This window comes from Mus caroli, unplaced genomic scaffold (genome assembly GCF_978045245.1).
Source record: "Mus caroli unplaced genomic scaffold, Mus_caroli_1 scaffold_12, whole genome shotgun sequence".
Taxonomy (NCBI): domain Eukaryota; kingdom Metazoa; phylum Chordata; class Mammalia; order Rodentia; family Muridae; genus Mus; species Mus caroli.
In genome coordinates this window covers 14,380,362-14,405,622 of record NW_028227267.1, presented here as the reverse complement: position 1 = coordinate 14,405,622, position 25,261 = coordinate 14,380,362, and the positions used below count along the sequence as shown (strand labels likewise).

The 25,261-nt window shown below is 38.3% G+C and overlaps 1 protein-coding gene across 2 annotated transcripts in view; it reads right to left on the bottom strand.

Annotated features, from left to right (window-relative positions):
* Adk (adenosine kinase) overlaps positions 1 to 25,261 on the bottom strand; it is a 400,940-nt gene that overhangs the window by 197,348 nt on the left and 178,331 nt on the right. For both annotated transcript variants that reach the window (XM_021182427.3, XM_021182428.3), the window contains exons 5-6: positions 17,436 to 17,608; positions 11,397 to 11,505 (exon numbers count right to left, since the gene is read on the bottom strand). In XM_021182427.3, the coding sequence (XP_021038086.1) occupies positions 11,397 to 11,505; positions 17,436 to 17,608 (282 nt within the window). The remainder of the gene's footprint in view (positions 1 to 11,396; positions 11,506 to 17,435; positions 17,609 to 25,261) is intronic.

Here is a 25,261-nt window from a genome sequence, read left to right as displayed (position 1 = left end):
AAATATTGTGTTTTGGTATATTGTACACTTAAGTAAATATTTAATAACCCATGATAAGAGTAAAGATGCTTATCATTACTTGTGAAACGATTCAATTGGGACTGAAGAAAATCAGACCTTGTGATTAGAAACCCTGTGATAAGGTAACATAATGTGATTTTTTTTTAAAACTGGGTAGATTTATTAAGATTTTTCATGTCTTCGAAATACTGCCACCCCTGGAAATGATAGTTATGGAAATTAACATGGCAAGTCAGCTATGGTTCACTGAAGCCTGGCTCTAGCTCTCAGAAATACGGCTTTATAAGACTGGCATGTTTCAGGACTGCTGTCACGATATGATAATTTAATATACCCAGGAGTGCACTAAGTATTATGGAAGCATCTGTGAAACTAATAAGCCAGTGGCCATACTGATTCTCACCAGTGTCTACATACTGTGTAACAAACTTACTACAAAGTAGTCGCAATTCAGCTCATCTGAGGGAGGGAAAAGGCTAGAGGGCACCTTAAAACCATCACGATCACTAACCTTGACAGATGAAATAAAATGAAATTACAGAAGCTCTTTAGCAGAGCACTAAGCATTAAAAAGCCACTGATTATATCCAAGAGTAAAAATATGTACATGCCTTTAAAAAGTGAATAAATAAGGCATTTGATTTTAAAGAATCTGCTTATTGTTGATAATAAGCCACATTGTTTCAACTGAGTCTGAGCCAATACCTTAGTATATTTTTACAAAATATAATTCTCGGTTGACTTAACAAAGGAAACACACACGCACATCAGTTTTAGAAAATATTGATAATTACTATACAACCATATCAAAATATCTGAGGACTGCAGTAAAGCTGGTTGATGTTTACAGGTAAAACATTTTAAAGTCTATATTTACTTTATTACTCATTCCAAATTAAAGACACATTAAACCTAGAAGCCACACAAAATGTGAAAAACATATCTGAGGCCTTAAATGAGGGCTATATGGTGTTTGCTAGCTTGATTTTATATATATATATATATATATATATATGTGTGTGTGTGTGTGTGTGTGTGTGTGTGTGTGTGTGTATGTCAGTCTGAAATATATAACTAAAATCATTGGAGGATTATTCTCCTTGATATTTAATTGCAAATTCTGACTTAGCATTTAAAAATGGGCTGGATTCTTCACAGAGTTAATTAAAACAGAAGGTAATACTTTAAAAGATGAAGTCACTTAAAGACTGATGAGGAGGCTGTGTGGAGTGTAATGTGGGAATCAGGTGGTATAGGAGAAGTGGAGTCATAGAGAAAAGCAGTCGAGGGTGGTCGTCAGAAGCACTGGTACAAGACAAGAGGAGCAGAAGTTGGAAGAGAAGCCTCCTGTCTTTCAGAAATCTTCAATGATTTAGAATCGTCAATAACTTTAGTGACAGTAGAACAATATTAGTGAAAAGGAGATTATGAGTGAGTTAAAAATCTAGAGCTTTAAGGATCTGTAAGCAAGGAGGCCAAACAATGAAACACAATGGTGCAGTCAAGATCCTGGACTCAGAAGATACCTATTATACAGACGAGATACCCAAGTTGTTCTGAGAATAACCATGGGATATATAAATACATGTGAAAACATGTCTCCCAGGGTAAGGACTGGAAGGAAAAGGGTGGGTCACTTTGCACCATCCTAACCCCCCCTCCATACAAAAACCACCCCCTGAAATCCCATTTATTGCATTTTTACACAAATCAGGAAAAACTGGCATTTTAAGAACCAACTCTAAAACATACATACACTGAAGAAATAAATTAGAATAAAAGCCAAAAGATCTTCTCTTGAAGACCTGCAGTAGAAAAACAGGCAAGAACAAAGAACCAAAACATACATACCACCCCCATTATATTTGCCAACAAACAAAGAAAAGCATTCTAGCTGTCTGACTAGAAACATTGGAAGTTCTTGTAGTATGGCACTCGAATGCTATACTGAGAGAAGCAAGTGAGCAGAAGATGAACTCCAGGGGCAGTGCTAATGGACACAAGATGTCTGTTAGTGATGACATACATGTCTACAATTAGATTATGATGACGGCTGCAAAATTCTATAAATACACGAACATCCACTGAACTGTGTATATTAAATGGTGGACACAACAGCATGGATATACTGCAATAAAGCTGTTAAAATTGATTCAATCCCATTTGTCTGGTGGACAGATACAATACAAGTTATTGATTAAATCATATTGAACTATAAAAATTTTATAATATGATCAGTAAATATGGTGGGATAAAGTCTGTCAATATTCAGGGCTATTTTTTTTTTGTTCAATTTCTATACCTTTCCAAAGACAAACAAATACTTCATCAAACATACACTATTGTCATAATGTTTATATATTTTCTCTCTTGTTCATATTTATTATATTCTGTAAAGTTAATATTCTCAAGCTATTTATTGCTTGCTGCTCTATAATACTGAAAGTAAACAGAAGCAAATATACTTGAGTCGATGATTTACTAATTAATTTAGCGTGTTATGTGTACACATATGCATATTTTCTTACAAATGTGACCAGGATACAGCATGATCTCCAATTTCACAAGAAATAATAAACTCTCAATGTATTGCAGTAAGTCCACAAATCCAAAGCTTCCAACCTATTTTTAGAGTCTATGCTTTTACAACCAAGACTACCTTATTTCTTTTAAATAGGTAAAAAGATTATTCTGTTAGTTGAATATTGACATTGATATTAGCAGAGATTTCTTTTTCTTTGTGGTAGCATGAAAATTTTATCTAACTAGAAAATCTATATCTATTAAAGAGATCACCAGGCATTTCTCTAAAAAAAATTATATGGATGGGATTTAGATGGCTGAGAGGTTGTGGCTCTAGTTCAATTGGTAGAGAGATTTGCATTGTACTCATGAAGTCATTGATTTGGTTCCCAGCCTGTCATAAACTGGTCATGGTGGTATAAGCTTACAAGCCCAGCAGATGGGAAGTAGAGGTGGGAGGATTCAAAGTTCAAGGTCATGGGGGGGGATTTAACTTGCTGAAAATGTTCTCAAGAAACTATGACAATTAAAGAATGACTCTGGTGGTATATGCCTAGAATCCCAGCATTGGAGAGGCCGAGACAGGAGAATGGCTTCAAGTTTGAGGTAAACCTGGGCTACAAGTAAGACCTTGTCTCTAAGTGTGTTTGTATGAATGCCGCGCACGTGCGTTTGTGTGTGTGTGTGTGTGTATGACTGAGAAGAGAAATAACTGAGTTTTTCACATTATCTACTATGCTACACCTCACTGTTTGGGCCATTACTTAAAGAGAGACCAATTTGGCACATACAATTGTACACACCTGTATGGCAGAGACGCATTTGTATTGTTGGATATACACTAACATAAAAAGCTCTAGTCAAACAAACAACCCATTCTTTTTCATTTCAGTGTTTTACTCATATACTCACTTTTTATTTGGGATACAAGAACCTGTGTTGCCCAGGTTGGCCTCTTCGCAACCTGAGTTCATGTGATCTTTTGCCTTAGTTTGGTTTCTATGTCTGTGATAAAGAGCATGAGCAAAAGCAGCTTGGGGAGGAGGAAAAGGTGTATTTGGCTTACAAGTCCACACCACCATCCATTATAGAGGGAAGTCACGGTAGGAACCCAAGTAGAAGCCCAGAGGCAGGAGCTAAAGCAGAGACGAATGGGGAAAGATGCTTATCCACCTTGTTATCTACTGCTCAGCTGGCTTCTCTCTCTCTCTCTCTCTCTCTCTCTCTCTCTCTCTCTCTCTCTCTCTCTCTCGCCTAATATAACCCAGGATCCCTGCTCAAGGCTGGTGTTGCCCACAGCAGGCTGGACCCTCGTATATCAAACATTAATCAAAACTGTTCTACAGACTTGCCCTCAGGCAAATCTACTGGAGAAAATCCCCTCTTACTAGATTATTCTACCTGTGTCAGGTTGACAAAACAATAGACCAACACAGCTCAGACTCCAGAGGCCAAGGATTATAGACGTACACCTTTATGCCTGACTTACTAGTCTAGTTTTTTAAATGCAGTGCACCTTAAGGTTACGTGTAAGGCCATTGTCAGATAAAGGCTCAATACGATCAGGTAAGCCCTAAAAAAGCAAAAAGCAGTCCAGATTAGGGCACTTGGGAAAAAAAAATAGAGTTAAAAAAACAAATAACAAAAACCAGGAATGAATCTATAGAGTAAACACCTATTTTACCAAGACAATGGAATTTTAACACAAAAACTGACATTTTTGGATAAAAGGTCAAGTGTAGTTCAACTGTCCCAACTTTTTGATGATCTCAGAAGAATATTGCAAAGATTAATTACTAAATTTCAAGAAGCACTTTGAATTCTATTTAAGCATTTTACTTAATCAATTATCTTTCACAGGATATTTTAAGTTTTAAGAAAAGATCCATTAGTTCACCTTTTTCTGCTAACATATATTATCATGAGTATAGTTTTTAAAAGTTAGTATTAAAACTTTTTTATGGTCTAACAAGGCTAAAACAATCAATTGAAATAAGTCTATAAATTAGTAAAGTTTTGCTAGATTTTGAAGAGAAGGAAGCAAATCTCAATAAACATTAGGTACTATTTCTGTTAAATTCATCTCTTTACATTTCTCAGTTTCTCTTAATTATGATAGGACAGATCCAATTGCTTTCATAGCTACTGCTCCTCCTTAATAAAAAAGAGTACCAGGTAACATACTTTAAACTGGAACATAATCAAAAGGATGGCTGCTTTTATAATCATGCATCAGTTTAAATACATCTCAGAACACACTGCAAAAAGTTAAGTCCTTAAAAACAGCAACTATCCATTTCATTACTTATATATTCTCTTTATCCAATGCTGGCAGACCAAATTATGGACCCTGTCTTCTGTATTCCAGAATGGCCTCAAACTCACTACGTAGTCACAGATGACTTTGAACTTCTGACATATCTGTAAGTGAGCACAACTACATTTGTGCTGGTAGACAAGCATTCTACCAATTACTGTATCTCCAGCTACTGTAAATATCTTTTTAATATCAAAGACTTTCTTTAAATACAAGCCAAACAAAAATCAAACTACTTACTTACAGAATGTCACCATGCTGCCCAGTCTAGTCTTGAATTGTGAATCTCCTGTCTCAAAATTTGATTGGCTGACTTATAAACACCCACCACTGCACTGGTTGTCCCTGAAGTATAAAACTCTCCCCACAAAAAATTTAAGCTTGAGATCTGGTAATTGGCTTCTTGAAAAAAATTATTTGATTTCATGTGTGTCTATGACTGTTTTGTCTGAACGTACATGCGGGCACCACAGGGATGCAATGCTTTTGGAGATACCACATGCCAGGGAACTAGAGTGGAAGATAGTTGTGAGCAGCCTTGTAGGAGCTGGAAACTAAACTTGAGTCCCGCACATGAGGAGGTGTCTTTAAGAGTGAGCCATCTCTCCAGTCCTCTGATTAGTTCTTTACAGTATATTTTAAACTTGCAAACTTCTCCAGAAAGACAGTTTAATAGAAATAATGCATAATTTCTCAATAAAATCATACTGTACTGTCAGTGGAATTAAAGCAATAAAAGTATCACAAAAGCATGGCATTAGTAATTATGCGTATATGCACAATAATCTCAGTGAAGAGATTTCAGATTTATTTTAAAATTATAAAGGAGTTTTAAAAAGGATCTAGAATATTGTGGCAGGAGTGCAGAGACTGAAACCACCTCAGCATAAACCAAAGGCTATTTTTTAATCATATATTTTCAGTTCTGTCTCCAACAGAAGACTGTGTCTGATATATTGGTGGTGGTTTTATCCTTTTCTGGGACTTTCACAGGTGAAAGAAAAAGAAAAACAGTCTAGAGATAATGAAAAGGAAAGAACCAACAGAATATAAATCTGCAGCTGAAGACAAATACCGCGTTCCAGAAAAATCAGTACAGAGTGAATATGGAGATGATGCATGCTTCAGTTATTAACAGGTCAAAGTCAGAGGAAAAATAGCTAGGTAATCTTGCAAAAAAAGCCAATCATAAAAAGAGAGAGAAAAAACAAACAAACCCAGAACCAATGTAGGGATCTCTGCTGAAAAATATCAAAATAATGAGACAGCTGAAGTAGTAGAGAAGGCATGTAAACAAGCATAATAACTTCAAGTTTTTGAACTTGAAAGCCCACCTCGCTTTGTAGGGATTCTGTGTCTCACCCCCTCTCCCCCCTCCCGCCACCATTACTACCCATATCAGCACTATTGAAACAAAGCAAAAAACAGGGAACAACACCTTCAACCCCAATCTCAATCAACAAAACCAGAGAAAAAAAACAGCTGGTAGTCTGAGAACCCATAAATTATAGATGACTGTCTTAGTCAGGGTTTCTATTCCTGCACAAACATCATGACCAAGAAGCAAGGTGGAAAGGAAAGGGTTTAGTCAGCTTACACTTCCACATTGCTGTTCATCACCAAAGGAAGTCAGGACTGGAACTCAAGCAGGGCAGGAAGCAGGAGCTGATGCAGAGGCCATGGAGGGATGTTACTTACTGGATTGCTTCCCCTGGCTTGCTCAGCTTGCTTTTTTGTAGAGACCAAGACTACCAGCCCAGAAATGGTACCACTTACAAGGGGCCCTCTCCCCATGACCAATAATTGAGAAAATGCCTTACAGCTGGATCTCATGGAGGCATTTCCCCAACTGAAGCTCCTTTCTCTGTGATTATTCCATTTTGTGTCACATTGGCACAAAACCAATCAGTAAAATGACAAACCAGAGCATCAGAAAGGCAGAGATGCTCCATAGAAAAATCTAGAACTAGACAGAGTAGCTTTTTGGACAGTTGTTTTTGTGTTCTAGGGACTGAACCTATATCTTTCTATATGTGTAGCAATGGCTCTAACAATCAGCTAAATAGTGCTACAAGTTTCTTTTAAAAATTATTTATATATTTGGGTGTTCTGTCTCCTTGTATGTGTGCCCACAAGAAGAGAGTATCTGATACCTTTGGACTATAAATATAGATGGTTGTGAGCAATGTGGTGCCTGGAATTGAACTCAGGACCTCTGGCGTTGCAGCCAGTGATCTTAATTGCCAAGCCATCTCCCCAGCTCCAAAAGTTTTCTTAACTCTGAAATCATGGGTGTTTTTTTTTTTTTTTTTGGTTTTCTTTTTTTAAATGGTATCTCATGATTATAAGATGGTAAGTAAACTCCCCTATTCTGTAGGAACCACCTGGTCATCATAATATAAAAAGGTTGCTTCAGATGTTATCAAATGTCTCCAAGAGAGAAAAATTGCCACTGGTGAAGAACTAATGTCATGAATAGGTACTACTTTAGATAGACCTAAAAAAAAAAATCATAAGAACAAGATTCCAAAGCACAATACCTGTTACAAATAACTGTATCCCAGAATAAATGTTGAGATTTACAATAACACTACAGATAGGTAACAGTTAGTACACAAATGTGACACAGACAAATACAACTATTCATAAAAAGGGATCAAGCACCAAAACTGCCCGAGAAATGATGTATGTGCTGAGGTTAACAGAGAATGTCATAAAAGTTATTTTAACTATATATCAGTGGTCTTCAACTTTCCTATTGCTGTGCCCCTTTAATACAGTTCATGTTGTTTTGACACCCCCCATGAGGTATAAAATTATCTTTGTTACTACTTTGTAACTATAATTTTGCTACTGTTATAAATTATAGAGATAATATCTGATAAGCAACCACCAAAGGGTTCCTGACCTACTGTCTATATATTCTAAAAGTTAGGCAGAGACAAGCAATAGTTGTAAGTCTCAACTCAGTTTTCAGATATGGACATATAAGGACAGCGGCTGTCTCATCAAGAATAATTCAAGAAGAAGAGAGTGGGCAGCAGCATTCATAGAATGAAAGAAAAATGAAATTGGCAGGGCAAAACAAGTGTGGCAAAAATGCTACTCACAGTTTTCAGATATGAAAACAACATTGAGATGCTTAGATAAATTAATGAGAGTTTAGATACTCCAAAAGAAAATGCTAGTGAACAGGAAGGTGCCACACAAAGTAGCTAAAGTAAAAGACAAAGAGAAAAAGAAATTCAAAGAAACAAGAAACAGGAGTGAACTATATGAAACACTGTCCAGTGGTATGAAGGCAGAAAAGAAAATCTGAAGAGCCAATGGCTGAAAACCCCCCAGATGATACAAATTCTAATGTTGTAGCTCAGGGACCTTAAGCAAACTTCAAGCCAAGACACACGAAATATATACTAAGATATCTTAACTAAACCAGCCAAGCCAGTAGCATAAGAAAAAGCATCAGAGAAAGGGGTAGAAGGGAGGTAGGCAATACTTCACATGGAGCAAGCAAAGCAAGGACAGTGCCTGTCTCATCAAGAATAATTCAAGAAGAAGAGAATGGGCAGCAGCATTCAGAGAATGAAAGAAAAATGAAATTGGCAGGGCAAAACAAGTGTGGCAAAAATGCTACTCACATCTAAATATAAAACAAAGATGTTTTCAAACCTGAAAACTAAAAGCATTTATGACTAATACATCTGAATACAAGAACTGTTCAGGAATGAGCTCTCAGGAGAAAGGGAATGATGTTGGATGGGAACCTGATCCTAAGGAAAAGAAACAAGGAACATTGGAATGGCAGTTATATTTAAAAAAAAAAAAAGTACGGTTTATTTCTCATTATTTGATTATTTTTAAAAATAACATAATTATATTATTATAATTATACAAAATAGGATAGTGTTTGTAAATATATAAGTAAAATGTGTAATGTATGTTTTCTGGATTACATACTTCAAAACCTATATAAAAATAATTAAAATTACCCCAAATTTAAATAACCAGTGGCTACATAGAGACTAGATGAGACAAATGGGAAATAGAGTATCAAGGCTCTCACACTGTATGAAGTCCTATTATGTCATGTGAAAACAAGGCCTGCCGAGTGAGTGAGGTGTGCAATTACACTCCAAAACAGCAGGGAAAGGAAGAAACAGAGTAAGACCCAACAGAAGAGAAAGAACACAATGGAGATAAAAGTACTAAATTATCATAAAAGGATAGGAGAGAAATAAAAAATAATAAAGGATAACAAGAATAAATAAAAAGACAAACTTAAACTGAATCATATCAATATTCACATACAATAGAAAAGGTATATAGGTTCCAATTCAAAGGTAGATAATGTCAAGTTGGACCAAAATAAGACTCTAGCCTGTTTTCCTCAAGATAAGTGCTTTAAATAAGTAAGTCAAGAGTGAAAGAGAAGAAAAAGTAGACTATGACAGCAATAACAGAAACAAAGCCAGGGACCTGAAGAAGAGCTGGCTCAGGAGTTAAGAATGGTTGCTCTTCTCAGCACCACATCAGGTGGCTTGTGGAATCTAGCTCTGCCAGATCCCAAGATCTCTTCTGGTCTCCATGGAAGGACAGGCACATGTAACTCATGTTTAAATGGGTCATCAACTCCACATTTTAAGTATCTACTGAATGAACACTAAAAAGTACAGCATCCTGGGTATATAAAAAGTTTTCAAGCTGGGCATGGTGTACACACATATAATCTCCACTACAGAAGCAGGAGTAAAAAGAGTCGAGCATGGTGGTGTATGCCTTTAATCCCAGCACTCGGGAGGCAGAGGCAGGAAGATTTCTGAGTTCGAGGCCAGCCTGGTCTACAGAGTGAGTTCTATGACAGCCAGGGCTACACAGAGAAATCCTGTCTCAAAAAAACAAAACAAAACAAAACCAAAACCAAACAGGTAGCGGGTGCCTTGGCTCTCAGCTGTAATCCCACCATTTAGGAGACTGAAGCAAGAGGATCACATTGAGTTCAAGGAGAAGTCTGGCTATCTTCTGAATTTCAGCCCACCTTGGGTCACAAAGTCAGACTGCATCAAAAGCAAGTGAGTAAGAGGGAAGGGAGGGAAGAAAGGAGGATGGATTGACAGACAGACAGATAGATGAATACATATCCTCCTTTCTGAAATAAACCAATATATAGAGCAAAAGATCTATCTGGAAATGAAAAGGACTTTCAAACATAAAAGCAACACTAAGAGCCACAGATTGATTAAAACCAAGTAAATCAAAGCAGTAATGAGCTGTTTGCAAGCTGGGTCTTCAACCTTTCTGCAACAGTCCCACCATTCACTAAGACAGTAGTGCAGTCCACTGGATAAGCCTTACACTCCACTCACATGCTCTTCAAGCCATTATGCTTCCAAGCAGGTGCAGTTCCTACTTGACACTGGTAGATACTGTGAAATACAGAGTAATTTGCAGCCAGCTTGGGCTACATACTGAGATTCTGTCTCAAACAAATAAAAACACTAGAAAAACATACAATAACAGGACCTAAAGACAAATTAAATCATTTAAAGAAACAGACTAAAATGAAATAATAATGAAAGAAAGTCTTGAATTCTAGCAATGGTTTTCTCACATATTGGCTGAAGATGTAGTATGAATTTCTACTATATAATTCCATTTAAGAATTTAAATAGCACATTGTAAAACCTACCTACAGCAATGCACATAAATGTGCCGTGGGGGACATTGACACTAGACTGAAATAAATAATTATATCTTCAATAAACACATATTTACAAGATAACGGATTTCAAACACGCCTTCCCAGCTGTTTCAGACAGCTCAGAGAGTAGAATGCTAGCAGCTGTTCTTCCAAGCTGTGTATGACATGAGATCCTACTATCAAGTAACAGGTTATACTCTTGTGTGAGCAGCCAGGTTTAACTCAGATTACAACTAGGTAATCATAGGTTGATTAATTCAAGAGAAATTTTAGTGTACTTCCAACATTAGAAAATTAATTCTTAACCAATTATTTCTATGTCAGAGAACTTAATTCAAATTATATGCTGCCCTATTTTAGATTTAAGAGATTTGTCACAATCAATGTTTCTAAAATATTAAACTAAAAGGTGTCATGCTAATTACTATGGAATAAATAGCAATCATGATTCTTTTTAAGAAAATAAGCTCAAACTGTTAGCAGTACATACTTCCATTACTATGGCTTTATACAGTGCTCATATCATTTGTAATAAATTGCTAAAAATGTTTGTAAAACTACTTCAAAAGACCTTATGAACGGGATTTAACAGCAGAAAATTCTGTGAGACTGAGCAGTTATTTATAATATTTCTAAAGCAGTAGACTTGAAGGTGGTAACACAAATTCATACCCATAATGATTATATTTCTATTGCATAATTATATTAATGAATCAAGCACATGCTCAAGAAAGGCACATTGGGTTACGTACAGGGCTTTAAAAACTGAACACATATCAGCAACAGCTATAGTCTATCATGTTAACAGGACTCCACACAGGAGCTGGCACTTACAGCTATGTAGTAAACTCTGGCTTTCTCTACCAACACCCAGTTCCGCTCCAGGTCAAGGTGCTTCTCTTTCTTGTAACAATTGGCGGCTGCAAGGTTAGCAACGAGGGACCTAAAACCCAAGGAAAGGAAATGCATGTTTCTTAGAAAGGATGAAAAACCTCCAGGTATTTTATACAGAAAGGAACAAATTCTTCAAAAGCTGATATTGCTGATGGTGAAGAAGGGGACATGTTTGATGCCCTTAAGACAAAAGACATGGTAACCAGCGATACCTCAAATTATAAGACCAGTATAGGAGTTTTTAAACTCCAAAATAAGGTTTTAATATATAAATACAGTTCAAAATGCAGCTAATAAATAGGGGGCTAGGTCATTCTGAAATAGGAAATCTACATAAACCAAAATTTCATTTTTATGGTAAAAAAATTTCTATAAATATATGACCAATGAACTATAATTGACTAATTAAATACCTTTAAGAGCCCAATATGGGATTAATTTCATAAAATATACATATAAACATAGATCATATTGCTGTGAGAAATAAATTTGCAACTATTACATGTTAAGGACTGGAATCAATTAGAACAAGTTTCTATAGTTGAAAACTCCTGGGTGGGGTGATCTTACAGCTGGAAAATTTAACCAGCATACTAGATTTAAAACCTGGCTATTAAGTGCCACTGAAATTGCTTAATTTTAACCCAACAGTCCAACTTAATGAAGTAAAATATTTACATTTCACGTAAATATAAGTCTCCTTCATTCAGATTGGATTTATAAAATTATTTAGCATTTTTCACTATTACTAAAAATTAAAATAGTAAGAATTATGCGCTACAGGAAATGATGTCATCATTTGAGACCTGGGGTATTTAGTTCCTCCAGCTAAGAGAAAAGTTTCTCTTCCAAAACAATTTTCCACTCATCCTTATCTTAATTTATTTCTGAATTTGGAATTTGTTTATATTGAAATAAAAATAAGCCGGGCGTGGTGGTGCACGCCTTTAATCCCAGCACTCAGGAGGCAGAGGCAGGCAGATTTCTGAGTTTGAGGCCAGCCTGGTCTACAAAGTGAGTTCCAGGACAGCCGGGGCTATACAGAGAAACCTGGTCTGGAAAAACCAAAAAAATTTTAAAAAATTTAAAAAAAGAAATAAAAACAAGAAACTATGAGAAACCTCAAAAATACACTCAAATATGAATCATTTAAACCCTGATAGAAAAACTCAGTACTATTCCTTTCATTAGAAGTGGGATCGAACTTCTATTTGAATCACAAAACTATATTTGAGTTCTAAGTTTTAATTATCAGAAGCTGGCAGAAAGACAAATCTATGAATAGGCTGGCCTTGAACTAAGAAATTCGCCTGCCTCTGCCTCCCGAGTGCTGGGATTAAAGGCGTGCGCCACCACGCCTGGCCATCTTTTTTCTTATACTCCAGACGAGGTCTTCCATATCCCAGGATGAATCTGCATGCACCAAGGATGGAATTAAACCTCACATCCTTCTGTTCTACTTCCTGGGTAGGGTTCTAGGACTATGGACATGGGTTACCACATCATGTTTACGCAGTGCTAGGAGCAGAAGCCACGATAGTGTATACCAGGGTGGTGCTCCACCAACTGTCCTAAATCCCCAGTCCCAATACCATCTGAACAATCACAGGCTATCAAAGCCATAATATTGGTGGGCAAATTGAGTCTTTGAAATCTATAAAACCTAATAATAGTTCAAGCACCAATTTAGTATATAATGACAATTTAACAATTTTATTCTAGCCTTTGTGATGTCAGAAAGAAAACTTGACCCATTTATTATTAATGGGAAAAAAAATCACACTTGAAAATTAAAATTTCTTTTAGGAAAGTTGCAAGAGGCAAAGCTCTAAACACGTACATCTGAGTAGTGGATAGCTGAATATAGAGAGACCTTGGTTTGTATGATGAATAATTAATCGAGAAATGAAAACTATCCCCTAATCTTTCTCTCTCTCTCTCTCTCTCTCTCTCTCTCTCTCTCTCTCTCTCTCACACACACACACACACACACACACACACACACACACAACCAGAACACCACCACCAAACCACATTAAAGCAAAGATTTGAAATTTACTTTGGTCCCTAAGTATTTTCGAACGCTATTTTATAACTACTGTCCACAATGGTCCTCAGCACCCAGAATCATGTCAGGTCTTACTATGATTCTGCTAGAAGCCAAAATAAAGAAGGTGAGAGAGGGAATTGTCCTAACTTTCTATTTGCTGTTCTAAACATCAAAACCAAGAAAAACTTGGAGGGGAAAGGGCTTATGTGGCTTACACTTCCAGGTGACCATCTATCACTGAGGGAAGATAGGCCAGAAACACAAGCAGGAACCTGGAGGCAGGAACTGAAGCAGAGGCTGTGGAGGAACCCTGCTTACTAGACTGCTTCTGAAAGCTACATTTCTATACAACTTAGGGCCACTACTCACTGTTGGCTGGGTCCACTCACATCAATCATTAATCAAGAAAATGTCCCATGAACAGGTCTATAGGGTAATCTGAAGGAGGCAGTTTCTCAATTGAGGTTCCCTTCATACCAACTGACTCTATCTTATGCTAAACTGAACAACCTTACAACAGGGGGTTGGGTCAGGATAGAAAAACAGCACGAAGGATGAAGTACAAATTACATATGTATAAGTATAGGGGACCCAGCCATGCATGGCACACCTATAATCGTGACACTGGGAAGCAGAAGTATAAGGACAGACACAAGTTTGATGTTGGTTTGATCCATGTAGCAAATTCAAGGCTAACCAGGATTGTATCTGCAGGCTCTGTCTAAAAAAAAAACAAAAAAATCAAACAAACTAAAGCAAGTACAAAGAATGCAAATATTGTAGTGGACTAAAATTTAAAGTAGATAATTTCTGAGGATTCTAATAAAATAGTAAAAAAAAAAAAAAAAAAAAAAAGGTGATTTTCTTTTTCCCATGCAAAGAAGAAGGAAGGCTTCACCAGTACGGTGCTAATAATGTTAGAAATGCACGTCTACACCGCAGAAATGCGGCACAGCTACCAAACGGTAAGGAAACCAATATATGGAAGGCCCTGAGAGAGATAAGAGATTGCTATGAAGAACTTCCTACTGAGTACACTGGGTAGACAGGAGGGCTGGGACTAACAGCACCAGCTGCCAGCTCTATAGATTTTACTGCTTAGTGACCCATGCTGGGTCACTAGGGGCCATGCTACAGTGTTTCTGTTCCATGTCCAATATTCAGGCAACAGAAAGGGTTTGAAAGAATCTCATGGCAAGATCAAGATCTAGTCATTTCAGCTCTTTTTATGTCTACCTGGCACATAGCATCGGGGCTTCTCCGATTCATTTTAATATACGTATTTGACTGTGAAAATGACAAGGTTAGTCACTCTGCAGCTCTGTGACCTCCTCTGGTTGTTTGTCTCTTTTTCTGAATGTCTTTTGTTTTCTCTAGATTTCAAGAATAGTAGCACCAGTGATCCTCTCTGTACAGTAACCCAGGGGGTACTATTACTGTAGCGTGATACCACTTTGCCATTTGAACAATAAATGGACTTTTGGAGAAAAAAAAAAAAGTGTGTGTGTGCGCGTGTGTGTCTGTGTCTTCACCTCTATCCCATCTCCATATTCAGGTTTTGAAGCTCATCCTGGATATCAAGCTTGTGATTCTTCTGTCTCTGCCTCTTAAATGCTGCAACTCAAGAGGTGTGAGCCGAGACACCTGGCCTGGTTGCTGCCTGTGTGGTGCAATACAAGACTGGTGTTGTTTAACAGTGGTGGAAGCCTTGTGTCACACACGCTTCTATAAGCAGATACTCATAGTCTGTTATCAGGTTATGCTGGCAAGATCATTCTTTCTCTTCTGATGGAGTTCAGCAAATTACATGATGTAAAATCCCCAACACAACATTTTCTTTTCCTAAATCTAATTATTCAAGGTAGAGACTTGATAGATAATCTCAAGCTTTAGCTTCAACATACCTCATGAACTCAAAAGCAGGTTTAACTAAACACAAACTTAGAAACACAAAAGGCACTCCTGCGAGGTAGAGCAGAAGTTACTGGAGCCCCCCTGATGATGGAAACCTGACCACTTGACTTCAATCCTAGGAAGCCATCATAAAGGCAGTGGGAGAGAGACAGCTTCTTCACAAAGCTGTTCACTGGCCTCCACACTTGTGTGACAGCATGCACACATACCATACAAATACATCATCGTGATACATAAATAAACAAAAACAACAAAAAAGGAAGCTGGCCCAAAGGCTCACTCACTCCTGTAGTTCCTATACAAGGAAGGTGATGGTGGAAAGACTGCCAAGAGTCATGACAGCCTGGCCTGCAGGGTAAGACACTGTTGCAAATAAACTGAAACTGAAAGTAGACAAAATAATCCCACCCCACCCCAATGACAATGTGAAGATTAAAACAACAAAAAACCAAAGCAAACAAAATAACAACAACAAAATGACCAGGCCACAAATGCTGGTGTGGATGTCGGGAAAAGGAAATTCTTATTCACTGTTGGTGCAGCTACTATGGAAATCAGTGTGGAGGGTCTTCAAAGAGCTGGAAGTAGATCTACCACATGCTCCACCTATAACACAGATCCAGACACACACACACACACACACACACACACACACACACACACACACACACAAACACACACATTCCTAAAGGACTCCATATCCTACTACATAGATACTTGCTCATCCATGTTCACTATTGATCTACTGACAAGATGCAGTGAGTAGAAATGGCTTAGTATCCATCAACTGGTTAGTGGAAAATGAAAATGTGCTATATTTTTCAGCTGTAAAGAAAGAGAAAAAATATGAAACTCATGGGTAAAAGGGCGGAGCTGGAAATAATCATTCTGAGTGAGATTAATGGAACAGAAAGGGTTAAACAGGATGGAGGATGGTAGAGCTTAGGAGAGGAGGGAGAGTAGGGATGCATAACCAATAGTGAAGACCTTTGAAAAAGCCATATGGAAACCTACTAGTGTAGAAGTTCCCAAAATATATGTACATATATAAATGAGTTTAAATAGATTTATCTCACCTTGCCAAAGGCTCAGGAACCATCAAGAAAAAGGAGGTAAAAAGATTTTAAGAGCCTGAGGCAGCAGATGTCTAAAACAGTATTTGTTGGATATGACGGAGCTGTTACACACACATGTGAACTCACAGTGGGTATAACTGTATGCATGTGACCTGCACAAGATCAACTGAGCCACAGTTCAAGAATGGGCTTGGGGTGGGGGGTGGCTCATAAAGTCCCAGCCTTAGCTCAGAAGCCACTGCTAACTAACAGCTGCTGGGGGAGGCAGAGTCAGTCTTCTTCAGGGATGTGGTCCCTGATATACCTCTCACAGTAGCTACTCCCATTCGGTGCACATGCAGGTGGCACTGAGTGGTTTTCATGGGCTTACAAAACAACGTGTAGGCTGGAGAAAAGGCTCAACAGATACGAGCAGTTGTCACTCTTACACAGGACCTAGGATTTCAGTTCCTAGCACATACACAGTGCTTTACAACAAATTACAATTCTGGTTCCAAGGGATCTGACATCCTCTTTTGACCAATATGGGTATCAGGTACATATGTGGTACACATATACACAAACAGGCAAAACCCTCATACACATACTTTTCAAAAATCTAAATTTCAGAAACTGCATGTAAGCTTTCTCCTGCATCAGTAGCAATAACAGAGCAGAGCATGCAAAGTTGCAAGGGAGATACTGCTCACTGCAGCAGGGGAGGGGAGGGGCTGGAGAGGAATAGGGGAGTGGCCTGTATAAAACACATTACGTATATGCGTGGAATTCTTAAATAGTACAAAAGTTAATTAAACACAAGGTTAAAATGACTCAGGGTTTGCTGAACATTAAAAATGCTTATTAAGGTGAAGTTACAAACAGTCCAAACTGTTTGTAATTCCGATTTTGCTGGTGTCTACACATCTCTGGGGAGGGTGTTCCAGGTTGGTAGTGACTTACCTGTTGCCACCAGTGATGCACGCAGCACAAGTTCCTGTTGGCTGCTCGTTCTGCTCATAGTAGTGAGCATCCACATGTGCGTCAGCAGCCTTACGCTTCAGGATCTCCCCAAACTTATCTATCCCAATGCATCCAAAGAATGTTGCTGCTTTGTGTGGCTCCTGAATCAGCCACTGAAAAACAAAAATGAATGGGCGGGTCAGAAGCGGAATGGAGAGCTCAGGACTCTGCCACGGGTGCTGGCATGAAAAATGTGCTTTGTAGTGACGATGAATAGAACCTCAACAGGTGCACTACTGCTTAGAGTAAAAACCTTGACAAAACAGCCATACACATCCTTCTATTACATGAGCGATAGATACAGAGTGGACCACTTCAGTGGGTAGTCATAGATAACAGGTCTTTAGGACTCAGAAGCTTAAGTTATATGGACTTTAAATCAAATGCTGGCTACTTATACGTATATCAAAGTTAAGTACCAATGTACTTTAGAACACAGGCTAAACTAAAGCTCACAGCTATGCTCCTGTCTCAGCTTCTTAAATTCTGGGATTACAAATACAAGCCACCATCTTGGCATCACTTAACCTTTCTACAGCTTACTTTTCTAATCTGTAAAATGGGGAAATGATTAAAAACATGCTTCATAGGGAAGGTGAAGATTAACTGAAATAAAATAAGTCAGTGTATATTCAAACTGAACATAGTATCCAAGATACAATAAGCAACACTTAAGCTGTAGTAATCAATATTTTATACTTCTTAAAATAATTTATACATAAATTATGCTAAAACATGCTCATACTTAATTACTATTTAAAATGGTGCCTGAAGAGGCAGGCAGGTTTCTGAGTTCGAGGCCAGCCTGGTCTACAGAGTAAGTTCCAGGACAGCCAGGCCTACACAGAGAAACCCTGTCTTGAAAAACAAAACCAAAACCAAAATGGTGCCTGAGTATGATGGTGCATGCCTAAAATTCTTAACACCTGGGAGATGGAGGCAGGAGAACCAGGAGTTAAATGTTCAAACTTGCAAATGGCTTAGGTTCTAGGAGACTATCTTAAAAAGAACTCCCCTCTCCCACTCCAAAAAAGAAAGAAAAGTGTTCAGAACAGGACAGAGGGTGGATTTCTAAGCCCTGACTATAGGAAGCATTTCCATAGGACAGGGCTGCTGCACACACTCAGTATGGCTATTGCTGAGTGTGGAAGACCCACAGGAGCTCAACACTGACAAAATCACAGTACTGGTGAGTGAGGGGCTTAAGAAGCGCCACTATCTGAAGAACCACCGGCAGTTGATCACTGCTGGGGTGGAAAAGTCAGCTTTCTTTGGGGATGCTCTCTGGGAGGCTACTCATGCTTTAGTAGATAGAAGGCCCTACACCTACGCATGTACAGAGGGCACATGAAGTAAGAGCAAAAAGTGGTGGTGGGGCAATGGAAAGAATTGGGGGATATTTGCTACAAAAATATTATATGCATATATGAATATTAAAATTTTGTAAAGATAGACGTGTTAAAATTCTAACTACAAATATCTCATCATGTCATTAAAGTGATTCTTATAAACTTTAGTATTTTTCTTGTAAATGATTCATAATGGATTTCTTTTAATATGCATGGGTTTCGTTGATTTGAACTCTTTAATGTAGCTCATGTCCCTGAGGCTTCTCATACTTTATTAGTGATTCTAAAGAGACCATCTTTTTATTTCAAATAAGGATGTTAAAAACTCTATGTATATAAACTAATAAACAGTTCCAACACAGGAGGCTGGGGAGATAGCTTAGTGGTTAAGACCAATCGCTGCAGATCCAGGTTCAATTCTCAACACCCATATTGCAGCTCACAACTCTATAATTTTAGTTCCATTGTATCCAATGCCTTTTGATCTCAATGGGTATTACATGCTTGTGGTGCACAAACACACATGAAGGTAAAACACTCACACATATAAAATATCAATAATAATAAATAAAATAACATAATTTGAAATACTGAGTATATGTTATGGATACAAGTAAGTATACAAATACTGAGTATGTATGAATACACACACACACACGTATAATGTATCAGAATACATTTAGAGATAAAGGAATGAAGATAACCAAAATAGTAAGAGAAGACCGCAGAAGTGACCGCCTGATGACACAGAGTACTCTCTCTAGAGATTTATCCTCAAGATGAACATACAACAGAACAGATGTAATTATTTATTTATACTTTATTTACAATGAAATAATGTTACAAATAACAAAGTCTGTGCACAGAAGCCTTACTCAGTAAACTGGATGAACCTGTTTGCTAGAAACCCATATTCACACACGAACCAAGGGAAGGGAAAGAGAGCAATCTAGCCTTTGGAGGGAGAGCAGGAGAGGGGAGAGCTGGATTACATCTGGGGAAACAGGATGAGTTCAAGGCCAGCCTAGATTCCACAAGGAAACCAAAACTAAGGGATACAGCTTAGGGGTAAAGCTTAGGCATCTATATGGACAAAGGTTTCAAACCCCACCTCAGAAACAAGCCCCCCCAAACAATAGCAACAATAACAAAACGAAAAGGATTCGTGTGTGTAGACAATTCTCTAGGATATCTTGTGAAGATAGAAAAGTTATAAAAGAGGAAACTCAAGGATAAAAATATCACAGGAAAGCCTCCAGACATGGAACTTTTCAATATTTTCTAAGGAATTCAAACAAACAAAAAAGTCAAATAAAGCAAAAGTAGATAACTATGACAACAACAAATGAGACCTACTGAACAGCAAAAGGAATGATTAATAAGGCAAAAGGGCAGTTATATATCTGATGAGAGGTTAATATCCAGAATACTAACAAACTTCTAAAACACCACAATGAAACAAATAACCTGAATGAAATATGGCCAAAAGTGTTGAACAGGTGTGTTTCTAATTATCCAAATGGCCAATGTGCACATGAAGACGCTCAACAGTACTAACCACCTGGAAAACAAAACAAAATGAAACAAACAAACAAAAAAAGCATAATCAGATGTTACTTAATACTAGTCATGACACTAAGAAAAGAGGAGAAAATAAGAAGTATTGGTGAGGATGTGGAGAAAGTACCCATGCACTGTGGACAGCTGGAAACAAAACCATAAAGATATACACACAGGGGTCTCAGATAGTAAGCAGGGCCTCTGACGGAGGGAACCTTGATGGGACCTTGACATCATATGTACTACCAGGATGCGAGTGTCTGACTGCTTCTCCCACTGAAATTAGCATACACTAGTAAGCACTGAAAGGAATACAGGATACAGTAATACAGGAATACAGGATACACTAAAAGGAATACAGGTAATGTAGTTACCCTTACAATTCTAGCTACATAGAACCCATGCATCCTTCAGTAATGCAAGGACTCATGAGGAATCTACGTAAATACTCTTGAATAAAAAACTATGAAAGTAAGCATGGTGGCACATGTTTGTAATTCCAGCAGTTGAAGTGGAGGAACATCTGGAGTTTAAGATCTTCTTTGGCTGCATAAAGTTTCTAGAGCAGCATTTCTCAATATGTGGGTCGTGACCCCTGTGGAGGTCAAATGACCCTTTCACTGGGGGTCACATATCAGATATCCTTTATATAGGATATTTACATACTGTTCATAACTAGCAAAATTACAGTTATGATGTAGTGACAGAAATAATTTCATGATGGGGGAGTCGCCACAAATGAGGAAGTGTATTACAGGGCTGAGAACCACTGTTACAGAGGAGAGAGGATGTGGAAGATTAATCTCTCCAAATACATAGCTTTCCCAAAAGCACTCCCACCTGTCATCTACCCCGAATGGGACATTTTAGTGACACTTCCAGAGGTAACCCTCCCCCATGCTCCTAGAAGTGAGCCCTAGAAGCTCTTACTTTGTCTAGCTGTACTCTGATAGAATTGTTATTGTTGATCTGCTGTTTGTCCTCGGTATCCTACCTGACATGAATAGATGCTCGTTTATGACTCAGAAGGAAGGTAGCATGGTAATGATACCTAGTTTCAATGCAATCCTAACCAAGCCTCAATAGGATACCTAAGGGAATGAAGAAGCTGATTCCATAATTAATGAAATATGGACAAGGAGCGAGATGTGCAAAAGATAGGATGTGTATCACTCTGAGAGATATCAATGCTGTTAAAGTCTAAATTCTTTAATTATAAAATATATGATCTTGTGGATACTGTAACAATTAGAAAGGCATAGCTACAACAGAAAATGTAGTCGTTATTGGTATAAATACCTGAATTAGTTTAATTGAACTTAAATAATGTCAGAAACACCAAGATATTATCACAAACAGCTAGGAGAGATATTAATTGCAATGAGGGGTTAACAAAAGGTTTCCAAAGATATGTGATCTCATCAATTATCTTTAAAAGTTATGTCTGTGTTATTGGAACTGGCGATGAACTTCAAAGAGAGGCATACAGCATAGCATACAGTGTATTTTATGAGTCTTATTATGGTGTTCCTAAATCCAACCAAAAATTCAATTTTTCTAACAGGTATCTCATGGGCACTGCAAACCCACACAGCCTGAGGCCTAGACTGCTCACCAGCACGTTTGCTCATCACTTCACCTTGACTGTTAAGTACCGCCTTTTAACCACTGAAACAAATACATTTGTTTTTGCAAAGTTCTTAGGAAGGAATTGGAAGCAATGCACTGGTTTAACACTAAAGGGGAACGTTCTGAAGGACTGGTTCTTGCTGTGCCGTTGTGCTCCCCTTGTAAAACTAAACTATCCTGCGGAAGGAGCCTTGTTAGTTCAGTAGGTCGCACAGCAGTCTCACAAACATTCAGGGGATTTTGGGTAAGTTTGCTACAATAGTGGGCCTACAAGAGCACAGCTTGGGAAGCGAGGACGCATGTTAACAAAAACTAATCAAAAAGATAAGTAAAGGAATATGAGAAGTGTAATGATGGAGCAACTGTTAAGGAAGGAAGAATCTAGTGCAAAATCTAGGTGTCTGGCAGACGATTAACTATGACTAAGCAGAGGGTAGCCATTATCCTGTAGGTGTAATACAGCACATGGCAGTTTCTCAGCAAATGAGTGTGATTATAAAGCCCATGTCTGAGTAACGAAAGGAACCAGACAGAGTAAATTCACAACCAACCTTAAGTAGGTGCCGAATAAATGACATATTGAGCTTCACATTAAGAGTCTTTAACAACACATTCAAAGGTTTCTATTAATATTAACTGCACCTTTCAGATGAATTCTGTCTTCACCCAACTGCAATATTTAGAGAACTATAACTGCCGACGATGCCGGAGAGCCCGTCACTTTTAAGATAATGCCATATGCTTTAATTTAATTCATAATTAAATGATGAAGAATGACTCATAGAAACTAGAATAGTTGAAAGATAAGCCAGACTCAGGAAATTTTATGACAAAAAAACCAGGAGGCACTTCAGGAAAATTGAAAAGCACAGCTGAAAGGAATGGAATGTCAAAACTGGGGAATAATAGTAAGTATCCTTCAGATGACGAACAGCAGCTAAGGCTGAGAGCAAGGTGGGCAGGGAGGCTCAGTGGGCAGACATGCTCCACCCAACAGTGCACAGGGTTCTTTCATGTTGAATGGAAACATATTCATATATACTATAACGTTTCCCCTGTATGTGAGAAGGTTATGTGACCATTTTGATTGTCAAACTCCAGGACATTTCCAGCTTCTCAAGAACATGTCCTGATAAAGCAACCATTAACAGCCCCTTAACTCTCATCCTCTAGAAGAAACACAACCACATACTTTTTAGGCATTCCCTTGGATTCAGCTTTGATATCTCTCCATCTACTATACATTGAGGGAGCGCCCTAAAATGTTCTCTCCTCAACAGAGCAGGTCGCTAACACAAGCAGCTTCATTAAAGAACCTCCAGTTAATGAGCACATAGGCCAGCTTCAGCACTCCGTTCTGATCCCTTCCCTGTTCTATGTTCCAGTTTAGAATTCCCTCTACTTCCCTCCTATCCTCTCTCTTGCCTTTCCTTCCTACTTTCCTTCTCTTCCCACACTCATGTATCTCTGTATCCCAAGCTGGCCTAGAACTCCCTATGCAACCAAGGATGACATTGGCCAGGTAGATTCTCCACCTTCCAAGTGCTGGGATTACAGAGTACACATCTCCTCAGTGTGTGCAACACTGAGCTGCATTCCCAGCCTTTAGATCTCATTCTTTTTTTTTTTTTTAAATTGGATATTTTCTTTATATACATTTCAAATGCTATCCCGAAAGTTCCCTATACCCTCCCAACAACCTGCTCCGGTACCCACCCACTCCCGCTTCTTGGCCCTGGCATTCCCCTGTACTGGGGCATATAAAGTTTTCAATACCAAGGAGCCTCTCTTCCCAGTGATGGCCGACTAGGGCATCTTCTGCTACATATGCAGCTAGAGACACAAGCTCCGGGGGGTACTGGTTAGTTCATATTGTTGTTCCACCTATAGGGTTGCAGACCCCTTCAGCTCCTTGGGTGCTTTCTCTAGCTTCTCCATTGGGGGCCCTGTGTTTCATCTTATAGATGACTGTGAGCACCCAGAAGAAGTTCCAACTGGTAATAAGAACACATGTTCCACTATGTTCATAGCAGCCTTATTTATAATAGCCAGAAGCTAGAAAGAACCCAGATGTCCCTCAACAGAATGGATACAGAAAATGTGGTTCATTTACACAATGGAGTACTACTCAGCTATTAAAAACAATGAATTTATGAAATTCTTGGACAAATGGATGTATCTGGAGGATATCATCCTTAGTGAGGTAACCCAATCACAAAAGAAGTCATTAGATATGCACTTATCTCACTGATAAGTGGATATTAGCTCAGAAACATAGAACACCCAAGATACAATTTGCAAAACACAAGAAAATCAAGAGGGAAGACCAATGGGTGGATACTTCATTCCTTCTTAGAATAGGGAACAAAATACCCATGAAAGGAGTTACAGAGACAAAGTTTGGAGCTAAAATGAAAGGATGGACTATCCAGAGACTGCCCCACCTGGGGATCCATCCCATAATCAGCCACCAAACACAGACACTATTGCATATGCCAGCAGGGACCCTGGTATGGCTGTCTCATTCTCTTCAGTAAGGCTTTTCCAAGGCCGACTCTGGATGCTGATATCGGGCAATGCCACAGCAGACTCCTTGTTATTATGAATTAGTTTTCCTTAGTGACTTTCCTGTTCAACACACGTTCTTGGCTCAGCTGAAAGACCTGTGGTTTGCGTTTCCAAATCTAAATGTCTACCTGCTACTTTCAGTCTCTGAAGAGGAGGGAGACTGAGATGAACAGAGAAGTCTTGTCAAATTTTTTTATTTATTAATTTTTGTTCAAACTCCTTTTTCCTTTATTGTTTTCTGACAACCTCTTACGTCTCATCAAAGCTCATGTAAAAACAATCACATCTGTTAGTAGCTGCTGGATTGGTCCAAATTTCTACTCTGCCCTACAATACTCACGTTGATTTAATCCCTCTGTTAATGTTTTGTTGCAAAAGCCTCAAGTAGAACTTAGAAAGCAGGAAGGACAAGCTCCCCTAAGCTTCAATGGTGAGTGAGAATCAGGGCATACACATCTTTTAAAGGAAAAAAGGAAGAGTTAAGAAAGTGTGATGTGGGAGGCAGAGGATGGTGGACCAAGAAAGCTAAAACCCAGTATTCTGAGAGGATTTTTGTACTTCTTAATATAAAACTATAACAAGGAGGTCTTATAATAAAATATTTAATTTCATCTAAACAAACAGTGCTGGGGATGATTAAATGGCTCACTGTGTGAAGTT